The sequence below is a fragment of the Bufo gargarizans genome, chromosome 2 (genome assembly GCF_014858855.1).
Source record: "Bufo gargarizans isolate SCDJY-AF-19 chromosome 2, ASM1485885v1, whole genome shotgun sequence".
In the NCBI taxonomy this organism is placed as follows: Eukaryota; Metazoa; Chordata; class Amphibia; order Anura; family Bufonidae; genus Bufo; species Bufo gargarizans.
Window position 1 is genome coordinate 588,067,866 of NC_058081.1, and position 26,731 is coordinate 588,094,596.

Below are 26,731 nucleotides of genomic sequence, written 5' to 3' on the forward strand. Positions count from 1 at the left end.
TTGAAGACCATTTTATAGTCCTTGTAAGAGCTAGTTCACATGGTGGCCTTTGCCTTTATTCTGCGACAGAAACCTCTCTGGTTTTTACTGTGCTTTTTTCAAGTTGAATGTGGTAGGCACACTTGCAGTTTATCCCCAATAAATGGAGTTAAACCACAAGTGGACACCCACCACATTTTCTAGTGGCATGTACGTGGACATCATGGCAAAAAAGGACATGTCCTTTCTTGGCATGGTCATGGAAGATAAACGGTGGCCACATGTATGGTAAGGCAGCCTCCTTTGAAAACAATGGGAGGCAGTTACCGCATTTCCAACCTGTTTTTTGTCCTGGAATCTACAAAAGATTCCACTGCTTATTCCTACTGAAAATGAAAGGAGGAATGTAAGATTTGGCAAAAAATCTAATTAAACAATGGTAGTGTCTTTAGGAATGACTAATAACCATAAACACTTGATTGCCAAGATGATTTTTATCACATTTGTTGTGAAATAAACTGCATACTTATGTATACAGTATATATACACTGTATATACAGTATATATTAACACTGTGTCTGGATAGGTACTGGAGGGGGTTTATATCTCACCCAGAATGCTTAGATGGATGAGGTAAAAGAATCCTGTGTTTTATGGGATGGATTTTTTATGGAATGGTGGGTATGTTGGTAGTGGGACATGCTATTCCCTTCCCACTCCAGTAAAACGATTTCCCCAGCCCAAGACAAACCCGAGTGTAGCTACTGGGATCATTACTGGGGGAATAAATACAGAGCTAAAAAACTCATTCAGGGTCAGTGCCTGGAAGATGCTAGACATTGCTACCTTACAAAGAAAGCAATGCTGAAATAAGCCAAGTGTTAACATGCCAGAATCATCGATGATACGCTTGATATGTTCATGGAATTTCAGCTATCATCCTTGAAGACATTGCACACCAACCGTGTTATCTGAGTCTGATACAGATTTGCGCTTTCCTTAATCTTAAGTAACGCTTTCTAGTTCTCATGATCTGTCAACCACAACTAAGAACATCACAAGTAGCTTAGAATACGCGGACACGTTCATGGGTGCTCATCTAGAAACGCTTCAGTTCTTCTACGTTAAGAAACTTTGAACCTGGAGCCTTCAATCTCTGCAAAAAGTAAAGATCATTGAAATTGTGGAGACCTTTAGGAATTTTTTTATGTAATGATTTCAAATATTCAGAATCGGATATATTTTTCTACACTAACCAAATCACTTTGCCCAGCTTTGATGCTCTATAAACCCTGTCCTAACATATATTAGATTCTTATTTGAATGCAGCAGTGATCAAGTGTGTCTGTCCTAATGTACATGGCTGTACTGTATTATGGATCCATGTTGTTCAGATCTGTGACATGTCACCCATAGAAATCTATATCTCCAAGTTCTGACTTCCTATGGTGGTATACTGTACATTGGATTGGAGCCTCCACAGACATAAGGTTTAAGGGAAAGATCTGCTCCTGTACTGTGTTTAGAGTCGCACCTGGTTTTGGCTCCAAATCACTGATGCTTTAAGCCATTTGTATGTCAAAAGTTTTATGGAAAATGATTAAAAAAAAAAGCTGGGCCTAGTGGCCCACCTGTTTACCCACCCGCACCGCCTTTTCTCGACGCTTCGGAAAAGTGGTGGTAGCGAGGAAATGTTTTGCAGATTTTGTTGCAAAAATGATGTGTCAAACTCTGCAACTTTTATATGCCACTATTGTGGTGTATATCAATTAATAAATGTCCTCCTATGTGTTTGAACACCTCACTTTTGATCTCTGCTTGGTGTCTGTGGATGGAAGCATTCTTTTTTATAGTCAGAGACTACACCCTGACCACATCTCTTGTTGACGTAGATACAAGCCGAGTTAAAGGTATTTTCCACCTTTTAGATATTGATCAGCGGGAGTCCGACACCCAGCACCCTCACCGATCAGCTGTCAAGTGAGTGGGAGCTGAGTTGCTGTACGTCGGTATGGCCATTACGCTGTAGAAGGGAGCTTCTCCATCTGGTTCTATTTCATTTCTGCCGCTGAAAACAGATAATTTGTGGAGGTGGAAAACCTCTTTAAGTTTGGGTCTCTTGTAAATGACCATGCACCATGTGTGAGCAGGACATGTTTCTGGCTTTTGAATGTTTTTATCCACTGAAGTATCACTGCCACAGGGTTCGCAAACTTTTTCACCCATCTGTATACAGCAGACAAATCTCTCCCCCCTCTTTATCTATCTATCTATCTATCTATCTATCTGTCTGTCTATGAGTGTTACATCCATATTCCTTTACATTTCAGACCAGAAAAAAAACAAGTGGAAAACTGACGGGTGAAAGAGCTGACAAAATGACAGTCTCACAGGAGAAGACTGAAGACAGCAGGTAGGTGTGAATCAGTATTTCTGTCGCTCAGCTGGAGCTGCTTCTCTTCTTATGTTGTGCATGCTTTCCCTGAAGCAAGACAGACTTCTTGCAGAGTCTTCTATTCTGGGAAATAACGGCTTGTCCTTCCCCCAAACCAATCAGTTCTCCTGTGCACATCACAGTTGGAACTCTTCTGGCATGGAAAGGGTGAATTCCTGGATTGAGCTGCCTTTGCCTATTCTCTCATTAGAATGACTACTAATATTAGCATCAGTATTCTTCCTCGTATTTATTACTAAACGATTAATACATGTTCATCAGAGGAGGTGTGATTCCTGGATACTAATATATCAATTCTAGGTTCAAGAAGCGTCCCCTACGAAAATTAAAACTCCCCCGTGAAGCCCTAGAGTAGTCCCTGTATTTTAATATTCTATCTCGCTGTGGCTTCGGATCGGTGGGGCCGGGTAACTGCAGATATAGCACCTATAATACAGGAGTTTCCCAGACGTGGCAAATCTGCTCAGTCACAGAATTAGGCCTCCTCCACACATCCGTGTCTGTGATGACATCCGTGGCAAGATGGTCAGTGGTTGATTCATGAAGATGTCCGTGTGTCCATTTTTTGCCCTCTGTGTGTCATCCGTATTCCACAGACACTGTTCAGCTAAATATTTATTTCCAAAGCATCTTCAAACAATGATCCCTGAAAACCACGGCCAATACATGGATGGCATCTGTGTTGTGTATGCGGTTTTCACGGACGCAAAGACTATAATGTGAGTGAATACACACATTAAAGTAATTGGGTAGGTGTGCTGTCCATGGATGTATTATCTAGCCAAGTGCTAGGACATCACTGTGTGCATTATTATTGTATTATGATGCCCCATTTAGAATAATAATACAGTTACATTAATGCCTGCAACAAATCTGCCACGTGTAACTACATCTTAATAACTGGATGCTTGGTTGCTGTCATTTTCACAAGCCCACAAGTCTTAGGCTAGTTTCACATATGTGTTAAGAGATCCGACAGAGAACAGCCTGCCAGAGCTCTCTGAATCTGGCATTGCCAGACAGTACTGGAATGCCCCCTGGCCCCATTAAATATGCTGCACAGAAGGTTTTGTCCGCCCGATTCCGAGCATTCTATGGTCTGTGTGTGGGTGGCAAAAATATTCATGTGTCCTTATGTTTCATAGATCAGTTTTGCCCTTGTTTTTTTACACTAAAGGGCCTTTTACATGGCAGTGATTGGGCAGTGTAAATGTACCGCCGATTACCCGATGAATCAGTGAAACACTTGTTCATCGGGTAATCCAATCGTTTAATTGTGCGCATGCAAAAATGATGGTTTACCGGCAGCAGATCGTGATGTGTAAACACGATCTCCTGCCGGCAAACAACCAGTGATGGCATTAGTGATCGCTCCTCTCCATTCTCTGGAGGAGATCGCTGCATGTAAATGCAGTGGTCTCCTCCGCTAGCGATCACCAGATTGTAGGGAAGGAACACTTCCTTCCTGACAATCTGCTGTAATATTGTTCCATGTAAAGGGACAGTCATTGCTTTTGCATAGTAAAATTCTTTATCTATTGCTGTGCTTGCTTCTCCACATTATTCCAAAAGAAAAGGAAAACTGTCTCATATCTGGAATCCAGCTCTTTCTGAGGAACATGAGGTAAGCATGAGGTGTATCGTAAGCCGGTCAACAGTCCTCTGGGTTTCTGGGAAAATAATATGAATGATAAGCACATCTTACATCTGCTAGCATCAAATAGGCTTAGGAAAGCTAATTTGAATATATTTCCCAGAAATCCAGAGGTGCATTGTCTGGCCTACAATACTCTTCATGCATATTACTTATACTATGCGCTATCCGTAATGAGAAAGAGTGTCTTTCTCTCTCCCTGTCTCTCTTTCTTAGGTAGAATTGATTCATGTCCAAACCAATTTTTTTTTTTTATTTAGCAAACCTGAAACGAACCAAATCTTAAAAGTTTCACTCATCTCTACCATTTAATTGCAAAACTAGCAGCATACACAGTAGTCAAGGAAGAGAGGCTGAAAAGAAGAATTCAGATAGGCAGCTGCAAAGTTTACAGTAATCTCATTGCTGTATAGAAGGGATCCCTTAGCTCTACAAATGATTTTACTGCAGCTATGACTACTTACACTAATGGTGTTTAGGAGGGCCTACTAACTAATGTAAGGCCCATAACAGGACCAGCAGCCAAAGTAGGTTAAAGCTGGCTTTTCAAGCACTGGCGCATGCTAGAGAACAAGTACATGCATAGGACTGTACATACAGCTCAATGCAGTGTGAAATACACTTCCTTCTGCTCTGTCAAACATCTCAGATGGTGCAGTCGTAATTGGCAAGTGGACAACTCCAGTCGGAGAAGGTGTAAGTGCAGTGTAATCATTTTTCATTTTACTGAACTGCATGGAGCTGAGCCACTGTATCTCATCCTGCTTTGTTAAAAAAAAATTGTATTATGATTTGCTGTCTCCGATATATAGTATTTAGTGGGGAAGAGGGGTCAGAATATATTTTTTGAGGCTTATGACCTTGACATTTTAAGACCCTAACAATGAACCTGGCTGTTAGCGCTTAAGAAACTCAGCAATAGTGCTAAAAATATTTGGTTGGGCTGCTGCTTGCAAGCATGAGATGAACTTTTGTCCCTGGGCCCATGAGTCGATACGCCCTTACCTCCTGCTTCTGCCTCAGTCTGGTTTATTAACCTTTTTAATGTTAAAGAAACGGAGGTTGGAGAGATTCCCTGAATGGACTTGAAACAAGTGCATAGATGCGTTTGATGGATTTCTAACTTCTGGATTGATAGACCAATTTAGTCTATGACCAGTACATCCCATGTAGGATAAATCCCAGGAAAACAACGAAAAATGTCCAGCACTGAGATGAATAAAAGTCTTCAATCTTTATTCCATAAATCTCTTTGACTTCTAGGATAAATCCCAACATGTGCATTGGACAAAATAACCTAAATATTGGGTTTATCATACTTTAGTTAGTTCAGTGCAGAGGGTTCCATGTTTTATACTTTTTTTTTTTCCTGCTGTTCTGCCGATTTTTTAAGTCATTTATTTATAAAGAAGTTGGATTTTATTATGGGGTACTGGTCAAAGAGCAGTCTTTGGACTACTATGATTGGCATTAGAAGCAATGCCATGGACACATGTACCCATTTTTCCAATTCTTCATAACTCTCTGGGTCACCCTTTGAACTTTTCTATAGGCAGATGTGGTGTATGGAGGGAGACGCAGGTATTTTTGAGAGTATTAATGTATTTGACAGGTCTCTGATTTAGGTATTTTATGAAATTTATGTTGTTCTGATTAACATATCCTATAATTTCATTCTTCCTGAGACTTCTTTTTCCCTAATCATAAAATATCACCTGCTTGGGGCTCACAGAGTGTCAGTCGTGCAGTGTGAAATGTAATGTTTTGGAATAATGATACTGTCCATAGAGCCATTATCAGTTAGACTTTCAGGTCTATGACTCAAAAGCTCGGGCATATGTCATGATGACCTCTGATTCAGTCATTCATCCTATAATCTGCCTCTGTATTAGTAGCAGACCGGCGCACATTGTGTCTTGTTCTAAGGAGCTCAGCATGACAACTTTCCTGCGAATATGTCATCCTGTCTAGGAAGCCTTAGCGAGACAGGAGGAAAGACAGCTTCCTGGAAATAAGGGATAGAATAGTACAATAATCTTACAGAAATTGAGGGAAATTGATTTCCATGGTTGCATCTGATTTACATACGTATTAGCATAGTGATCTCATTGTGATGCCATTGTGTATTATGTTACTTTGCATACTGTTTTTAGGTGCATGTACTGATGCAATACTACAATTTTTTTCTGCATAAATAGAAAAATCTAAAATATCTATAAAAAAAATTTCCTGACCATACCTTCTACCTTTAAGGTGATGACCAAGATTTTACTATTGATGGCCATTCTTCAGTAACCAGTGGACAGAACTGGTTACTGCAATGCTGCTCCCATTGAGGTGGATCGGCTCCATCCACTACACTATGGATGGAGCTGTATAGTGGCTCTGGTGGGGTGTAGGCAGGGCGTAGCTATAGGGGGTGCAGAGGTAGCAGTCACTACCGGGCCCAGGAGCCTGAGGGGGCTCAAAGACCCTTGTGCCGCATAAGAAGACACTAGTATTATAGAAAGTGCATGCTGGTCCAGTTACACCTCTGGCTCGAGGTAATGGGTTAGGTCAAAAATTGACATTGGGGTGCCTTTTAAATTTTTGCCTCAAGCAGCACGAAGGCTATGTGCTTCCCTGGCCACAAAGCACTGAGGAAAGGGGGGGGCCCAATCTGAACTCTTGCACCAGGGCCCATGGGCCTTTAGCTACGCCCCTGGGTGTAGGGTGTCTGATCCCTTTAAATCAGATATTAATGGTCTATCCTATGGATAGGCCATCTATAGTAAAATCCTGGACAACTAATTTAAAGGGCTTTTCTGGTACTGAAATATTGATGACCTATCCTTAGTATTGGTCATCAGTACCAGATCAGAGCGAATATGACTCCTGCCACAGAAACAGTGGCACGCCAGAATTAGCACAGCTTCATTCACTGCTTATTGGCCCGGACATAAGCTGAAAAGTTCTATTCAAGTGAATGGATAGATCATCAATATTTAAGTACCAGGACAACCTTAAAGGAGGGGGAACAGTTTTTTGTTAGTTTTTTGACTGGTAAAATTAGCCATGAAATGAATGTGTATTTACAAGTTTTTTTTATAGGGGAAAGTGGCATGTTTTGCTTGCATTTTTTTTTAAAGATATTTTATTCCTATAGAGAAATCTTTGGGAAAACACGTGAAAAATAACACACTCAGAGTGTGCTGTGATTTGATAAAAAAAATTAACAGAAACAAAATTGCCAGGAAACCTATTTTTTAAAGGCCTCTACAAAAAATGCAGTGTTGGTAGGACATTTTACAATTTCCTATTGGCCAACATCTGACAAAAAAGAGGGCTCATTTTTTTGCAAGGCGATCTGTAGTTTTTAATGATACCTTTTAGGCATGTGTATGACTTTTTCAGCACTTTAAAAAAAAAAAATTTGAAAAAATTATTTTTATGTTTTTTCCCTTTATGCTGTTTACTGTATTGGATATATAGTTTATAGTATGGACATTTTTCTACATGGCGATGTCTATAATGTTTTGGGGGAAGAAAGAGTGATTTAATATTTTTTTTTTATATATATTGTGAACTGTTACGCCTTCCTGCGGGGTTGTTTTGGGCCGAAACAGGTACACTGACACCTTTGTAGCTTGTGCGTCACACTGTTGCTAGTTTATTTTGCAAGTTGCTCAAATTAACAAACAAAACCAAAAACAACAATAGCCGTCTGGCTCCTGCCTATCTCACTCGGCAGCCCTAGCTAAACTCATAACACAAACACAAAGAGCATTTTCAAGGGGAAAACAGAGCAACTTACAGTTCAGTAGTTAGACAGAAAAGCGACCGCTCTCAGAGCTCCTGGGCTTGCAGCTTCACAAACAGACTGCCAGAGAGAGAGCTCCTGGGTCAGGGCTGCTGACTTAATTAGTACATCTGTGTGAGCAGTCCCCCAGGGAGGTAAAACCCGGACTGGCTCCGGGTGGTCAGGGAACCCACCCAACTCTTCCCTGACCGGCTCCAGGACCCTAAAGTGGTTTTCCTTCTCCCAGAAAGCTTCTGGATACAAGGAAAACCAAACCTTCCTGGAGCCTTTTAACACATGAAGTGCTGGAAACTTGGTGCAATGTACACACCATCCAGCACTTTCTCTGCAAAACATTGTGACACCCTGTCACATACCCCCTCCCTCTGTTCGAACCCGTGGGTACGGACACTTTCCGAGAACATACAATGAGTTCGGGAGAGAGCGTCAGCATTGGCCTGCAGCTTTCCTGCTCTGTGCTCCACTGAGAAATTATAGTCCTGTAGTGACAGGAACCAGCGGGTCACCCTTGCATTATGGTCTTTGGCCCGTGACATCCAGGTAAGAGGGGAGTGATCTGTCAGTAACTGAAATTGACGGCCGAGCAGATAGTATCGCAGAGTCTCTAAAGCCCACTTGATGGCCAAACACTCGCGCTCCACAATACTATAGTTTTTCTCAGCTGGGGTTAGCTTCCTACTCAAATATATCACTGGGTGTTCTTCTCCATGCACCAACTGTGACAACACGGCCCCTAGGCCCACATTGGAAGCATCTGTCTGAACAACAAACTTTTTTTTGAAATCAGGAGCGATCAAAACTGGCCTACTGCATAACACCTCCTTGAGTTTACAGAACGCAACCTCAGCATCTTTGTTCCAAGAAATTCCCCCTGAGCTTTTGCCCTTGATTAGGTCCGTAAGCGGAGCAGCTATGGTGGCAAAATCTGGAATAAACCTTTGGTAATACCCTACCATGCCCAGAAACGTCCTCACCTGTTTTTTTGTGCAAGGTTGAGGCCACTCCTTAATTGCCTGTACCTTTTGAGCCTGAGGCTTGATGAGGCCTTTACCAATAATGTACCCTAGGTATCGTGCCTCTTCAAGGCCCAGGGCACATTTCTTGGGATTGGCCGTCAGACCAGCCTGCCGAATTGAGTTTACCACCGCTTGGACCTTGGGAAGATGACTTTCCCAATCCGAGCTGAATATCACCACGTCGTCAAGGTAGGCCGACGCGAAGTGCCGGTGTGGCCTAAGGACTTCATCCATCAACCTCTGAAAGGTGGCAGGGGCCCCATGAAGCCCAAACGGCATTCTCACATACTGGAATAGGCCCTGAGGAGTAGAAAATGCTGTCTTTTCCCTAGCCGTTGAAGTAAGTGGAATCTGCCAATAACCCCTGGTTAGATCCAGGGTGGTAATGTACCTGGCTGGACCTAACCTTTCTATCAACTCATCCACCCGTGGCATAAGCGTCAAACTTTGAGATATCGTTTAATTTGCGAAAGTCGTTGCAAAACCGCCAGGACCCATCCGGTTTTGGTACCAACACCACAGGGCTAGACCAATCACTATGGGACGGCTCAATAACACCTAGCTCCAACATTCTCTGGATCTCACCGGCTACTGTCTGTCTGCGAGCTTCAGGAATGCGATATGGCTTCAAGCGAACCCGAGCTTGTGGATCTGTAACAATATCATGCTTAATTACATGAGTGCAACCTGGCCACTCTGAAAACACATCAGCATTCCTAAGGAGGAATTCCTTTACCTCTTGGGCTTGTGCCCTTGACAAAGTCTCCGAGACCTTCACCTCAGTAACTTCCCTCTGAAGTGTAGGGCTGAGAGGCTCAGCCGCCATAGAAACTAACGGTTCCTTCCAGGCCTTTATTAAATTGACATGATAAATTTGCATTTTTTTCCGTTTGTCAGGTTGGTGGACTTTATAGTTCACCTCCCCTATCTTCTCTACAACCTCATAGGGCCCTTGCCATTTTGCTAGGAATTTGCTTTCGACGGTGGGAACCAGAACCAGGACCCGGTCACCCGGCTGAAAAACCCTGAGTCTGGCTCCCCGATTGTATATGCGACTTTGGGCCTCTTGAGCCTGCCTCATATGTTCTTGTACTATGGGCATTACAGCTGTGATGCGATCCTGCATCTGTAGAACATGTTCCACCACGGAGCGGTGGGGAGAGGGCTCCTCTTCCCACGACTCCTTTGCAACATCCAAAAGCCCCCGGGGTTGTCGCCCATACAAAAGCTCAAACGGGGAAAACCCAGTAGACGACTGAGGCACCTCACGAACAGCAAACATCAAGTAGGGGAGCAGGCAATCCCAATCTCTCCCGTCTGCCTCAACGACCCTTTTTAACATTCTCTTGAGGGTTTTGTTGAAGCGCTCAACCAACCCATCAGTTTGAGGGTGATAGACAGATGTCCTTAACTGTTTTATACCCAGCAGCTTACACAAACCTTTCATTACGTTTGACATAAAAGGCGTTCCTTGATCCGTCAGGATCTCTTTTGGAATGCCTGTTCTAGCAAACATATGAAACAGCTCCCGGGCAATTGTTTTAGCTGACGTGTTCCGCAGAGGAACCGCCTCGGGATACCTAGTGGCATAGTCTAACACCACAAGAATGTATTGATGTCCCTTTGCAGATTTCACCAGGGGCCCCACCAAATCCATTGCAATCCGGTGAAAAGGTACCTCAATGATGGGTAACGGTACCAAGGGTCCCCGGTAATGAGGCGCAGGGGACGTCAACTGACATTCTGGGCAAGACGAACAGAATCGTTTGATTTCTGCAAATATGCCCGGCCAAAAAAACCTCTGGAGTACCCGTTGCTGCGTTTTCTCGGCTGCCAGGTGTCCTCCCATGGGGTTTTTATGAGCCAGGTCCAGTACCACTTTCCTATGCGATTTGGGAACAACTAGTTGCTCTACGACTTCACCCCTTATATTATCAACACGATAGAGAAGATCATGGTTGACAGCAAAGTGAGGGTACACCTTCTCCAAGCCTGTACTGTGGGCAACCTCATTAACCACAGCCACATTTTCCCAAGCATGAGCTAACGTTGGGTCCCTCAGTTGGGATGTGCCAAAGTTATCTTGGGAGTAGTTTATTTCTGGCATAGGTAACTCTTCCACAGACTCTTGTGGTCTCTCGGATTCCCCCACTAGCACAGAGAAGGGAAACTGGTCAGGCTCAACTGGGGTCAGTCCACCGGCCGGTGCTTCAGAACCGGAATCCCCAAAGTTAGGCAGGCTAGCCAGAGTTTCATCTCTCACACTTAGGGAAACTTGAGGTGGAAAGTCGACCGCCCACAGGTCCCAGAACAAAGGAAAGTCCCGCCCTAGTATGACACTATGCATCAGGGATTTAGACACTCCAACCTCATGGGATGTCACACCAAACTGAGTCTCAATGGGGACCACCGCTGTACCATAACTTTTTGCATCACCATGTATGCACACAACACCCATGCACTGGTTTTTCAGCTGGTCTGGAGCTACCAGGTCTGAGTGTACAAGCGTAACGAGGCTCCCAGAATCCAGCAAGGCCTGGACACTCCTTCCATCCACTTTGACTTGTGCCATGTGAGCAAGCGCAGATGTCAGACACGCTGGATGAGCAAAGAAGGAAAGGCGCCGAGCGGCTCCACACTCCATAGGTACTGGGACGTCAGGACATTTAGCAGCCACATGCCCTCGGGCTTTGCACCTCCAGCACTGGACACCGGAGCCTGGTAGGGTCTCTTTCAGCAGCCTAGTATCCATGTTGGTCTTCACCCACGTTTTCAAAACAGGATCAGCATTTAAGGTTGAGGCGCCTCTCCCCGCCACTGCGGGCAGACGCCGCTTTACAGGCAAGTTCTCGGGGTCAGACCCCCCTGCCAAAAACCCCTCTGCTGCGAGGTAGCGTTCAACCATCTCAACTAACTCATTGGCAGACTTTGGATCAGCGTGACTGACCCATTTTCTTAATTCATACGGCAGCGCTGTCAGGAAGCGATCCATTGTGACCCTTTCGACAATCTGGGGTGCCGTGAGTATCTCAGGTTGCAACCACTTTCGTACCAGATAAATTAGGTCATGCATCTGTGACCTGGGAGACTTATTAGGTTGGTAATTCCAGCGGTGCACGCGTTGGGCCCGCACAGCAGGAGTGACACCCAAACGGCGGAGAATTTCAAGCTTTAGCTTCTCGTAGTCCTGGGCATCCTCGGCAGACAAATCAAAATACGCTTTCTGAGAGTCACCAGTTAGAAATGGAGCAACCAACCCCGCCCACTGAGGCTTAGGCCACGCCTCCCGATCTGCGGTACGTTCAAAAGTATTCAGAAACGCTTCCACGTCATCGTGTGGGGTCATTTTCTGAAGAAAATGGCTTGCTTTGATCAACCCACTATTGCTAGGTCGATCCGGATGCGTATTCGCCAGCTGCTGCAGAACCTCTGTAAGAGTTTCTCTGTCTTTCCGAGCCTCAGCTAGTGCAGACACCTGAGAACTCAACAGACGTACAATTTCCTGCTGCGCCTCCTGCTGGGCAGCCAAAGCCTTTTCATGTCTGGCATTAGTCTCTCGCTGGACTGCATTTGCCTCTTGCTGGGTTGCACAGGCTTGTGCCAACCTCAACACCAGGTCTTCCATCGTACTGGATGATAAGATGAAATGCAATTCAAGTTGCTAGATGGGTGGTATCTGGTAGGGATCCGTCTGCCCGCATCCGACACCAATTTGTGAACTGTTACGCCTTCCTGCGGGGTTGTTTTGGGCCGAAACAGGTACACTGACACCTTTGTAGCTTGTGCGTCACACTGTTGCTAGTTTATTTTGCAAGTTGCTCAAATTAACAAACAAAACCAAAAACAACAATAGCCGTCTGGCTCCTGCCTATCTCACTCGGCAGCCCTAGCTAAACTCATAACACAAACACAAAGAGCATTTTCAAGGGGAAAACAGAGCAACTTACAGTTCAGTAGTTAGACAGAAAAGCGACCGCTCTCAGAGCTCCTGGGCTTGCAGCTTCACAAACAGACTGCCAGAGAGAGAGCTCCTGGGTCAGGGCTGCTGACTTAATTAGTACATCTGTGTGAGCAGTCCCCCAGGGAGGTAAAACCCGGACTGGCTCCGGGTGGTCAGGGAACCCACCCAACTCTTCCCTGACCGGCTCCAGGACCCTAAAGTGGTTTTCCTTCTCCCAGAAAGCTTCTGGATACAAGGAAAACCAAACCTTCCTGGAGCCTTTTAACACATGAAGTGCTGGAAACTTGGTGCAATGTACACACCATCCAGCACTTTCTCTGCAAAACATTGTGACACCCTGTCACAATATATATATATATATATATATATATTTTTTTTTTTTTTTTGCAGTCTATGAGTATTTTACTATGTGTTCCTATGGACCCCCACTGGCAGGGTCTTTATAGGAACATAGCTTCAGCAGCCTCAGATAATTTAGGAAGACCTGGGCTGCCACAGGGAATGAATGGATCCCCCGATCCTCACTAGGGGAGCCGTTACATGCTTTTCAGCCTTTCGATGCTGTGGTCACATTTGACCACAGCATCTGAATGGTTAAATATCTGTGATCAGTGTTGTGGCTGATTGCAGACACTAGTTCCTGGCCTCTACTGTTTGAAGCAGCAGAAACCTGGTATATTTAAACAGACGACTTCCACCGTAAATGTATTGCAGCAGTAGTCTAAGGGTTAACTGGTATATTAACACAGTAGTACAGTGCTTTGAATTGAACTGGTACATTAGTGCAGTAGTACAATGTGTTTAGGCAGTGGCTGAGGGACAGACAACAGAGGGTTGTAGTCAATGGAGAACATTCAAAACAAGGTCATGTTACCAGTGGGATTCCACAGGGATCTGTACTGGGACCAATTTTGTTTAATATCTTCATAAGTGATATTGCAAAAGGCCTCGATGGTAAGGTTTGTCTTTTTGCTGATGACACAAAGATATGTAACAGGGTTGATGTTCCTGGAGGGAAACGCCAAATGAAAAAGGACTTAGGAAAACTAGAAGAATGGTCAGAACTCTGGCAACTGAAATTTAATGTGGATAAGTGCAAGATAATGCACCTGGGGCGTAAAAACCCAAGGGCAGAATATAGAATATTCGACACAGTCCTGACCTCAGTATCTGAGGAAAGGGATTTAGGAGTAATTATTTCAGAAGACTTAAAGGTGGGAAGACAATGTAATAAAGCAGCACGAAATGCCAGCAGAATGCTTGGATGTATAGGGAGAGGTATAAGCAGTAGAAAGAGTGAAGTGCTTATGCCGCTGTACAGAACACTGGTGAGACCTCACTTGGAGTATTGTGCGCAGTACTGGAGGCCATATCTCCAGAAGGATATAGATACTCTAGAGAGAGTTCAGAGAAGAGCTACTAAACTAGTACATGGATTGCAGGATAAAACTTACCAGGAAAGGTTAAAAGACCTTAATATGTATAGCTTGGAAGAAAGAAGAGACCGAGGGGATATGATAGAAACTTTTAAATACATAAAGGGAATCAACTCGGTAAAGGAGGAGAGCATATTTAAAAGAAGAAAAACTACCACAAGAGGACACAGTTTTAAATTAGAGGGGCAAAGGTTTAAAAGTAATATAAGGAAGTATTACTTTACTGAGAGGGTAGTGGATGCATGGAATAGCCTTCCTGCAGAAGTGGTAGCTGCAAATACAGTGAAGGAGTTTAAGCATGCATGGGATAGGCATAAGGCCATCCTTCATATAAGATAGGGCCGGGGCTATTCATAGGATTCAGATATATTGGGCAGACTAGATGGGCCAAATGGTTCTTATCTGCCGACACATTCTATGTGTTAAACTATGCAATTTTAAACAATAGCAAAATTGCAACAGTTTTTTTCTTTAAAAAAAAGAAAAAGGCACAATTGCTCAGCGTAGCCAGAAGAATTTATAAATGTAGGCTGCGGTGCTGGGATCGCCTGGGAATATACCTATAAAACTTTTATGAACTATAGAAGCTTGAGGTTTAAATGCTGGCTGCTGAAAAAATGTTTCTGCAGGTAATGCAGGATTTTGGTGATTATAGTGCATTACATGAAACTTTCCACCTGCTAGCAGCTGCCCTCCTGCTGATACTGACAACTATGACTGACCCTATGTTTTCCCTCTCTGATAAAATCCTGACTTTTCTACCTATTAATTCTATCTAACTAACTAAATATATCCGTAAACTATCCCTACAGCACACTAATATGGCTGGCCTGTGTCTGTAATTGCTATCTGCTAGACACATACAACACATGTCCTCTCACATGCATCTGTGCTTCTGAACTAGCTCAGAGCCCGAAGAACCTGCCAAAATCCTGCCACTAATTGGCCCACAGACTATCAGCCTTCAGCTCATCTCTAGTCAGTACTTTTCAGCAGTCAAAACCAGGAGTGGAACCTACAGAGAAAAGTATAATGGAAAGATGTGTGCCTTGTGTTTTGGACCTTGGCCTTGGTTTTGGCTTACAGAAACTTATGAGAAATACTGACCAAATACGATGTGAAAATGGCCTTAAACTTAAAGGCTATGTATATCTTCAGGGGAATTTGTTTTATGATTGCATTTGTACTTATTTAGGGCATTAGTGATTACTTCTCTCCATACTTTGAAGGAGATTGCTGAATTTATATGCAATGGTCTCCTCCACTAATGATCAGCAGATTGTCAGGAAAGAACACTTCCCTCCCGATAATCTGCTGCTCTGTCGTGCCATGTAAAGGGACCTAATGCCACATTCTTATGAGTAAGATAAGAATTAAGTTGAAACAAGTGTTTAAAAGGTCAGAAATCAGAGATAGGAAGCTGCTGTCTGATGGAACAGAGTGAAAATACAGAGCCTACTACTAGAGAATCTCAAGGCTGAACAGAGAAAGGGGCTCAACACTTTTAATAAAGATTAGTTGAAAAAAAAATCTTTAGCTCAAAATAAGTACAATTCAATATTTTTCAAAATTGCCCCAAAGGTGTACATAACCTTTAACTCCTTTCAATGCCTAGAAATTCAGTTCTGAGTCATGCACTTGGCTGTATTACAGCTAGGAACAAAAATAGGGCACCCATAGAAGTACATGGTGCTCCACTGTACCTCATATGCTTCTGATATATGATTCCAGTGGTGGTCTTTTTTTCCCATCAGATTCTATACAAATCTAGCAGAAGAAAAATTGTGGCATTCTCCATGTTTGTATCTTCCTCATGTAGCACCATCGTATGCAGGACTATATGCTCTTCGGTACAACCCAGGGTGCTGAGCAATGGATTAATGACTAGGGCAGCAGCTGTCCCTCTACCTGTCTCTAATGTGGAGGAACACTGTGGCGGTAGCAGGGAAATTGAATGGGTAAGCACAGTTTTTTGTTTTTTTTCTTCTTATATTATTCCTTGCTTTCATGCAAATTTCTGAAATCGGGGACAACCCCATTATATACACTGACTCAATAACAAAGTGCTCCTGGGATTAGTGTAAAATATTAAATATTACAAATAATGCAGAACTGCCACATTTCATCACTATGTACATTATAGTAAGCCTTAAAGTCATAGTTTTTCTTTCATTACCCTCTTTTCCCCCAATCCTTGGTATCTAGACAACTTCCCCATGATACATCATTATTTGTATTATATTTATGGGTCAACTATTAGAACATTTGGAACCTGCCATTTATTGTAACATCTGATACTGGTTTAGGATTCATTACACTTCTGTGACATCCACCTCTGGCAATGTAACACCAGACATTTCTGGATTCACTTTCTGCTTTTCCCTTAAGCTATGTGATGATGGTAGTACTACTCATATAGGGGTTGAGCTGTGAACACAGGGGTGATGACTTCATTCTCATATGTGAAACTCATTTAATTTGCATAACTTAATATAATGTATAACAAAAAAAGTCCTTGACTATTTGACGAAATGCATGGACTTGGTGTCATTCTTCTGCTCTTGCTCCTCTAACCACTACCTAACAAAACTAGAGATAAAAACCAGTTACGGGCTGTTTTTTGCATTCCGTATACGGTCCGGAACCATTTATTTCAATGGTTCCGCAAAAAAAAAAAATGAATGTATTTCGTATGCATTCCGTTTCCGTATTTCCGTTTTGCCGTTCCGTTGGAAGATAGAACATGTCCTATTATTGCCTGCAAATTACGTTCCGTGGCTCCATTCGAGTCAATGAGTCTGCAAAAAAACTGAACCCATACGGAAATGCATCCGTATGTCTTCCGTATCCGTTCAGTTTTTGCGGAACCATCTATTGAAAATGTTATGCCTAGACCCATTTTTTTCTATGTAATTACTGTATATGCCATACGGAAAAACGGAACAGAAATGTAAACACAACTGAAACAAAAAACGGAACAACGGATCCGTGAAAAACGGATCGCAAAACACTGAAAGAGCCATACAGTCGTGTGAAAGAGGCCTAATCCATGGCACCCAGGGCTGCCTGCCCTTGTCTCAGATAATTTTGGTTCTAGAAAAAGTTGCACATTTTTGGCCACATTTTGTGCAAAAATTGTGCCTTTTTGTGATTTTCAGCCACTGTTGCCACTTTTTCTAAAGGTTGGTGGAATATAAATCTCCAGTCTTAATAAATTGTCCCCTGATTGTTTTATGTCAAGCAGTCTCAATTTTTTTTTATTTTATATTTTCCTCCCTGTAGCATTTGTGTGCTCCTGATTACTGCACTCTGTGGTTTTAATGAGCACTACGTCTCATGTGTAGAACAAATTTATGTGTGAACCTTGGCCTGAATAAGATAATGATTAAAATTACTAGCTGTTTATGGATCCCTTTAGATACTGTATCTTCTAGATAATATCATAAGTAATATTTTCTGACATTCATTCTGATCCCCTCTCCCCCCAACTAATTTCACCTCTACTTCTGTAACCACCATTTGCTATTCATCACAACCAAGAAGGTTCACATGGCAGGTTCTCCCCTTGTGGCTCAGTTAAAGCAGACTACTCACTGGGGTTTTGAAGTGTACATTGGTCATCTTCCATTCATCTTCACCCAAATCAGCTGTTGTGGGACCTGTTTTTCAAGTTCAACCACTAGGTTGTCTTTGATATGATTATCTTTCCAATGTCCTCTTCTATAAATGGCTGACTAGCAGAGAAAGTTTATCACCTATCCAACAGAATCGGTAATAAAATTTATTGGCTCTGGGCTTTACCCAGTCGCTATTATGAGGGACCCAAGGCCTGCATTTCTCCTCTCCAGTATATCCATGGTGAGAAGTTGATTTAGTGGTTAGCACTGTTGCCTTGCAGCTCTTGGGTCCAAGGGTCGAATCCCGGGGATACATCTTCATGGAGTTGTATGTTCTCCACGTGTTTATTTAGGTTCCCTCCCACACTCCCAAAAAAAGACATACTGATAGGGAATCCAGATTGTAAGCCCCACTGGGTACAGTGAGAGATGACAATGTCTGCAGAATGCTGCAGAATATGTCAGCGTTATATAAGCATGAGAAATAAAATATGTGGTGGTCCAACATGTATACGGCTGTGTGATAGTTATGAATAATGAACAGAAAAAAGTGGAAGTTAATTCAGACCCGTAGGGATCACAATGTATCCCAAAGGAATGAAAGATTTGGGCGCCGACAGGGGTGGTAATGGAACAAGAGAAAGGAGAGGTGAGGCAGCTCAAAAAAGTATTTACCATGATAGTTATGAAAACATGCTTTATAAGAGACATTAGAAGATTTTATATATATATAACATAGCAAGGACCCATGGAGACCAGGCAGGGGCGCCAGGGGATCCATGAAATGGGTATAGTTGCTTTTTAAAGTTTAGAGCATCACTATTTAGCTACCTTCACACGTTGCGGCTTCTGCATGTTTTTTTCTCTCTGATTCTCATGTGGAAAAAGCACAACATAAGACACTACCAGCAAGAGTATGAGAGTAGATAAACCTCATGTATATTTTGCTTTTATTCCGTACGGAAATTGACCTGCTATGCAGATTTTGAAATGTGGATTTCAGCCTTTTTAATTGAAGGGTGAGATAGGAGGCAACAAGTAGCACATGCAGATTTTGATGCTAATTTGGTGCAAAAATGCACTAAAATCTGCATGGTAATTTGTGTGGAATTTTGGGGTTGTTCTTGTGACGGATCAGAAGAAAAAAGGAAAAAATAAACGCCCCTGTTGATCCTAGAGGCTCATTTTCATATATTAAAACATCAATTTTCTCAGCAATGCAGGCACATATGAACATAGGACCAACACAGATGCCTTCAGCTGCAAAGCGCAAATATAACAGGTCAGCCAGTGTCCTAGGGACAAATCTGCTGACAGATGCCCTTTAAGTAATTATATGCAAGTGAACAGACCTATCTCAGGCCTCTGTGCTCTTTCCAAGACATAGACCATTGGAGATGGGCCTATGCAACCGGCAGCCGCACCCCAGGGCCCTCTATATAACGCGTCCCAGGTGTAGGAATTGCTGAGTGGTGTAATAGTGCGGCCCAAATGTCTCTTCATGTGTGTCATGGTGCTCCTACCTGGATACTGCTGGACCCCAGGCTTTGGCTCCGAAGCAATAAATAGGGGGAATAATTGAGGGATTAAGGATCCAGCTCAACTCAAACCAAAACAAAGAGAAGAGTCAAACATGTGCAGCCAGCCTGGCAGATCTCCGCAAATTCACAGGGCAAGGCGTGACCAGTACCCCCCTTCTACGGGTGACCTCCAGACACCCCGTACCAACTTTCTCCGGGTGTGCCCTGTGAAAGGCCCTCACCAGGCGGCTAGCACTAACATCAGGAGCCGGAATCCACATTCTTTCCTAGGGACTGTATCCCTTCCAGTGCACTAGGTACTGGAGGGAACCCCGAAGAACACGTGAGTCGAGAATCCTAGAGATCTCAAATCTCTAAATTGCCATCCACCAGAACAGGAGGAGGTGGCAATGGAGATGGTTCCACATATTTCTTCAGTAAGGCCCTGTGAAACACATTATGGATCTTCCAGGTCTGTGGAAGATCCAGACGGAACGCTACCGGGTTGACCTCAGCAAAGATTTTGTAAGGACCAATAAATCTTGGACCCAGTTTTCAAGATGGGACCTTGAGCTTAATGTTTTTAGTGGACAACCACACCGAATCACCCACACACAGGTCCGGACCAGTCATTTGTCTGCTGTCAGCTATCCTTTTATATCTTTCTCCCATCTTTTCCAAATTAACTTGGATCTTCCGCCAGATAGATGACAAGGCGGAAGAGAATCTCTCCTCTTCTGGCATCCCAGAAGATCCAGTCCCAGAAAAAGTACCAAACTGTGGGTGAAAACCATATGCGGCAATAAATGGCGACTTATCAGTGGACTCCTGTCTACGGTTATTCAAGGCAAATTTGGCTAGAGACAAGAACGAGGACCAGTCATCCTGGTTCTCAACAACAAAACACCTAAAATAGGTCTCCAGGTTTTGGTTAGTGCGCGCTGTCTGACCATTCGACTGGGGATGAAAAGCCGAAGAGAAAGACAGTTACATTTCCAGACGAGAGCAAAATGCCCTCCAAAACCTGGAAACAAATTGCGTCCCCCTATCAGACACCACATCAGAGGGAATGCCATGAAGTTTTACAATGTTATCAATAAAAATCTGAGCGAGAGTTTTGGCATTGGGCAAGCTAGGGAACTGTATAAAGTGGGCCATCTTACTGAAGCTGTCAACTACCACCAAAATCACAGTTTTCCCAGAGGAACTCGGTAAATGGGTAATAAAGTCCATGGACAAATGCGTCCAAGGACGAGACGGGATGGACAAAGGAAGAAGGGATCCTGAAGGCCGAGTGTGAGCCACCTTCGCACGAGCACAGGTCTTACAAGCTGCCACATAACCCTCCACACCCTTGCGCAACCCTGGCCACCAGAATCTCCGGGAAATGAGATCTATGGTGGATTTGCTTCCAGGATGTCCCGCAAGGAGTGTAACATGATGTTCCTTGAACACCTTGTATCACAGTTCAGCAGGAACATCCAACTTGCCTGGAGGACAGGTATCAGGAGCCTCCTCCTAGGCCCCCAACACCTCCATCTCCAACTCTGGGTACAGAGCAGAAACCACCACCCCATCAGCCAAATTCGGAGCGGGATACTCCGAATCACGCCCCCCAGGAAAACTTTGTGATAACGCATCTGCCTTGATGTTTTTAACCCCAGGGCGAAAGGTGACCACAAAATTGAACCTAGTAAAAAACAGTGACCACCTAGCCTGTCTAGGATTCAGGCACTTAGCAGACTGCAGGTAAGCCAAATTCTTGTGGTCAGTATATACCGTAATAGGATGAGTATCCCCTTCCAACCAGTAACGCCATTCTTCAAAGGCCAATTTAATGGCCAGTAATTCTCTATCTCCTACATCATAATTTCTTTCAGCGGCGGAGAGTTTTTTGGATAAAAAAGCACACGGATGCCATTTGCTAGGGGACAGACCCTGCGACAGAACTGCTCCAACCCCCACTTCTGATGCATCAACCTCCACGACGAATGGTTGAGACACATCAGATTGCATCAGAATGGGAGCAGACGCAAAACATTTCTTAATAGCAGAAAAGTCCTGTAATGCCTCATCCGACCAGACAGAGAGGTCGGTGCCTTTTTTAGTCATATCTGTCAAAGGTTTTACAATGGTGGAATAATTCAAGATTAATTTTCTGTAGTAATTGGTAAAACCTAAAAACCGCATCAGAGCTTTCTGATTCTCAGGCCTGTCCCATTCCAGTACCGCCCAGACCTTTTCCGGGTCTATAAAAAAACCAGAGTCAGAAAGCAGGTATCCCCAAAACGGTAGCTCCTGGACACCAAATGCACATTTTTCCAATTTTGCATACAATTTATTCTCCCGAAGGATCGACAACACCTGTCTCACGTGATCCTGATGGGTCTCCAAATCGGGTGAGTAAATTAGTATGTCATCAAGATAAAAAACAACAAACCTTCCCACTAAATGATGGAAAATATAATTGACAAATTGCTGAAAGACTGCTGGCGCATTAGTTAAACCAAAGGGCATGACAAGATTCTCAAAATGACCTTTGGCTGTATTGAAGGCCGTTTTCCACTCTTCTTCCTTTATTCTGATCATATTATAGGCTCCTCTTAAATCCAACTTGGAGAACACCTTGGCTCTGACAATTTGATCAAATAGATCAGAAATCAAAGGAAGGGGATACGGATCACGGACAGTAATAAGATTAAATTCCCGGAAATCCAAACACTGTCTAAGTGATCCGTCTTTCTTTTTTACGAAAAAGAAGCCAGCGGCCACAGGGGACTCGGATGGCCTAATATGTCCCTTTGCCAAACTCTCGGCAATATACTTCCGCATAGCCTCTCTTTCGGGTTGGGAAAGGTTGTATAGCCGAGATTTGGGCAGTTTAGCTCCAGGGATGAGATTGACCGGACAATCATATTCTCTATGAGCTCCACCCTCTGAGAATACGTCTGCAAAATCAGAGAGAAACTGAGGTAGGACCGTAGTTGACACACCTGAGATAGAAGCATGGAGACAGTTGTCCGTACAAAATTCACTCCAGCTACTGATTTGTCTTGTTGGCCAGTCAATAGTAGGGTTATGCTTTATCAACCATGGTAAACCTAGAACCATCGGAGGAGGCAAGCCCCTCATAACAAAACAAGAAATGGACTCAACATGTGAATCACCCATCCTTAACTGAATGTCATGAACAATATGAGTAAGACTTATTTATAAGAAGGCGGAGAAATCAATAGCAAACACTGGTATTACCTTTTCTAATGCCATAGTTCTAAAACCAAAATTTTGGAGAAAATGAAAGTCAATAAGGTTTACCCCCGCACCACTGTCAACAAATACCTCAAAATCAAAATTTCCCGAGTCTAGCGCCACCATGGCAGGCAGGAGAAAACGGGTATTGCAGGGAGAATGCATATTAGCTTGCTCAGACTCCCCATTCACACTACCAAGAGTCAGGGAGGTTTTTTCTTTCTCTTTATGTGAATACCTCTGTGGTTTTTCATTACCGTTTTGAGGTTTAACAAAAGGACACACATAAAAAAATTACCTTTTTTACCACAGTAGTAACATAACTTATTTAGCTTCCTAAAATCCCTATCACCTGAGCGAAAGAAAACCTGGCCATAGGCTCCTCTCCTGCCCCAGATTCAAAAGTCATATCACCCCAGGGACTAGGTGAGACGGATCCACTTACAGACAGGACCCCCGCACTCGAGAGGAATCTTATACCTTTCTCTAAGACGTCTATCAAGCCGCACTGCCAAAGACATGGCCGTCTCCAATGAATCGGGGTACTCATGAAAAGCAAGGGCATCTTTCAACCTCTCAGATAGCCCCTGACAAAACTTACTCCAGAGTGCAGGATCATTCCACCCCGAGTCAGTTGCCCATCTTCTAAATTCTGCACAATACGACTCCACAGTACGTTCTCCCTGTAACAAACTGCACAGCTTCGATTCAGCCATAGAGACGCGGTCTGGGTCATCATAAATCAATCCCAAGGTTCTGAAATATTCATCCACCGACCGGAGGGATGGTGAACCGGTCGGCAGAGAAAAAGCCCAGGACTGCGCGCCCCCTTTGAGCAGAGATATAATGATCCCCACTCTTTGATTCTCGTCACCAGATGACATTGGCCGCAGACGAAAATCTATCAGGAGAGCGACTTTAGGCTCTAAGCAGACCTGTTTTCCTCCAACGGCGCCAGACGTCAGAGCATTCTGACACCATGCAACAGAACTGCGGAGATCAGCAACCTCCATCGATAATCCCTGCATGCGATCAGCCAAAGCATCCATAGCCTCCATTTTGCAAACAGCAGGGATATGACAGTTTTATGGCAGGTTATAATGTCACAGAAGATATGTCAGCAGGGAAATAACCAAACACAGGGAAAACAAACAGAACAATAGACTAAGCCCAAAAGCTAGGGAGAAAGGGTCGCCTCCTAGTGCTCCCTGAAGCTTTTCCTATACTGCTGTGCACATGTGCATACCCTTATGGTGGATATGCACATGCCCTCGTGCATGCGTCTATTTAACCTTGGAAAACCCTGAGCAGAAGGGAAAGGGGAAAAGGCGACCTGCTTCCTCAAGCAGGAGGAAACAAGCGTCTCCCTAGAGGCTTAGACAAAAGACAAGGGAAGAAACAGAGAGGACTTATCTTGAGCTGAGCTGGAGCAGACAATCCACAACAGATCCAGAGCCCACAGGAATGAACTATAACCCGCACAGGCCACTGGGCGAAGGAGGAATAGATAGCCTCACTAACAATCAACCCAGTACACCTGAGGGAAGGTGGATCCAGCTCCACTCAAACCAAAACAAAGAGAAGAGTCAATCATGTGCAGCCAGCCTGGCAGATCTCCGCACATTCACAGGGCAAGGCGTGACATTTACTTGAGTAAACGTTTTCCCAAAACAGATTTCAGGCATTATCTTGGTTCCAGCAGGCTTTAGCATTAAAATGGCAGGCAAACTCAACTCTGCTATATCTGACTCTGCTGTCCTGGCAAGCTTAATTAGCGTCTTTGCTTTCTTCGTGATGGTGTGCTTACATTTTTGGTCGGGCTTATGTTCAGCCAAGGGATGTGGTAGAATACGGTGAGCTCCAACATGGAGTCCCTACAAGCACACACACTACCACTTCCTCCAGGAATATGGACTCGCCCACTTCTCTCCAGCGGGGGGTTAGAATGGAATGATCATCTCCAGACTACATAATTACTGCTTTGTCGGGTTTGCTGCCACCTGCTGGTGAACCAGGCATATTACATGTTATAAACAGTTGCAAACATTATTATAGATGCACTTTATGGAGAGGACCTGGAACATAATGCATAGATGAGTTTATGTTAGACCATTAAGGACAGTAGCAGGGTGTAGGAGTGGCAACACCACTCGGGGGGTCTAACATCTACAAAAACAAAATAAACAAGGACTGGTCTGAAAAGTTCAGATCTAGAAATAAAAATGATTGAACATACCATAAGTTCCAGCCACACACCACTTTCATTACCTTCATCCCCTCACATAATACAGTATTTCTTTTCATATGAGAGAATTTCTCCTCACCTTTCCTCGAGTCATATACTAGATTGCAGCCAGCCTTGCCATAGATTGAACATGGCATTGTTTACCTTGGCTGCAGTCTTTATTTTAGCCCAGGGAGCACACAGTATATATAAATGATGCTCTGTGTGAACACGCAAGATCTGCTGGAGTTCCAGACAATTAGGTCACCTAATGCACTTGCAGCTGTCTGATGCATTGATCTTCTGTGCTGTCTGGAGCAGGACATCCTTATAACCTGCAGCATGTTCTCATTCATTAGTTTCTTAGAAGAGCAATCCCCCGCAGTGCTGGCCATGTCAGATATCTTTCTTTTATTATTGGCTGATTATAAAGCCATTGCCTTGTGCACAAAGCCGATATTCAGCTCGTGTACGCCTCAGCATCCAGTATAAAAGACTTACCATGCTTATTACACATACCTTGGGAATTTCTGTGCTGGACCAGCTCATATACTGCCTGGATCTCATGGCTCCTGCTGGCAGGTTGCTCATGCTAAGCTAAGCTGAGTGTAGATGTCATATTTAATATCTTGCATCATTTTTATTTAAACATGATTTATTTATCTGCAAAGCCTTACCAGATAGAAATGACAGATATCCAGAATAAATTCATCCTTATGATCCACTATTTCTTTAAAGGGCTATTTCCATCTCAGACATTAGTGGCCTATATGCCTCCAGAGTCAGATCGGTGCGGGTCCCACCTTAGGGACCAGCTATTATGTCCAGAACAAACCCCCCAAAGTAAAGGAGAGCACACCTTGCAAGCTACTCTTCATTTGCCACCAAGGGGGTTCTGAAAATATCAAAGCGCTGGCTCAGCTACTTCCATACCCATGAATGGAGAGGTGGCCGTGGATACGCAGTGTCCTCTCCTTTCACCGCTATGGGACTTATGAAAATAGCTAAGCATTCCCGCTCGTCTATTTTCAGAACTCCCATAGAAGTGAATGGAGAGTAAACTGCGCATAAACAAAGCGCTCTCCTTTGCTTTGAGGGCCCTGTTTTAGAGATGGGAGCAGGTCCCAGAGGTGACATCGGTGGCTAGCGATATACCACCAATGTCTGAGATGAGTTTAACCCTTTAATGCCAGTATATTAGAAATGAGTACCTGGAACTTTAGCATGTAAATTTAATGTGTTTATTTTTGCGAATTTCGTGTTGATCATAGTGCTCCTCTTCAAGATTTGTATTTTTTAAACAAGATCATCAAGCCAAAAGCCACCTGTACAGAGGACCGCTGCATGTACAGTGGAAATCCGGTGTTTAAAAATGGCACCCACTTGTGAATGAAGCAGGTGCCAAAGCTGCCGTGTTTCTACTTTTTTAAACAGCAGACGCCCGGGCTAAGGTCTGTGATTGGCAGTGTCACGGAAGGTGTACAGGAAACAAGACAACACAAAATGAATATACGACTCACTGGATCCAAAACTAAGGAACAAAAGGGAGACCCCTGCATCAGACCTGGCTCTCTCCCTTACTGCTCAGCCTATGCGATAATCCCAATGGTAGATGATCGCATATCCTCGTACCTCGACTGTATAACACCTGAACACCCTATAATAGTGAGGGGACACGACCACCGGCTCCCTACACTAGATACGGAGGGAGTCAGGGTCACCTGGGATCCAGCAAACAGAAAAACAGAAATGAATGCACAACACTTATCTTGTAGAAGACTGAGAAGAAGGATCAGCATGCACACACACTCCAGGAAGTAA

General features: G+C 43.7%; 1 protein-coding gene across 1 annotated transcript in view; it reads left to right on the forward strand.

Annotated features, from left to right (window-relative positions):
* Positions 1–26,731, forward strand: part of MORN1 (MORN repeat containing 1) — a 436,773-nt gene that overhangs the window by 258,336 nt on the left and 151,706 nt on the right. The window contains exon 12 of the mRNA XM_044281850.1: positions 2,310–2,392. Within this exon, the coding sequence (XP_044137785.1) occupies positions 2,310–2,392 (83 nt within the window). The remainder of the gene's footprint in view (positions 1–2,309; positions 2,393–26,731) is intronic.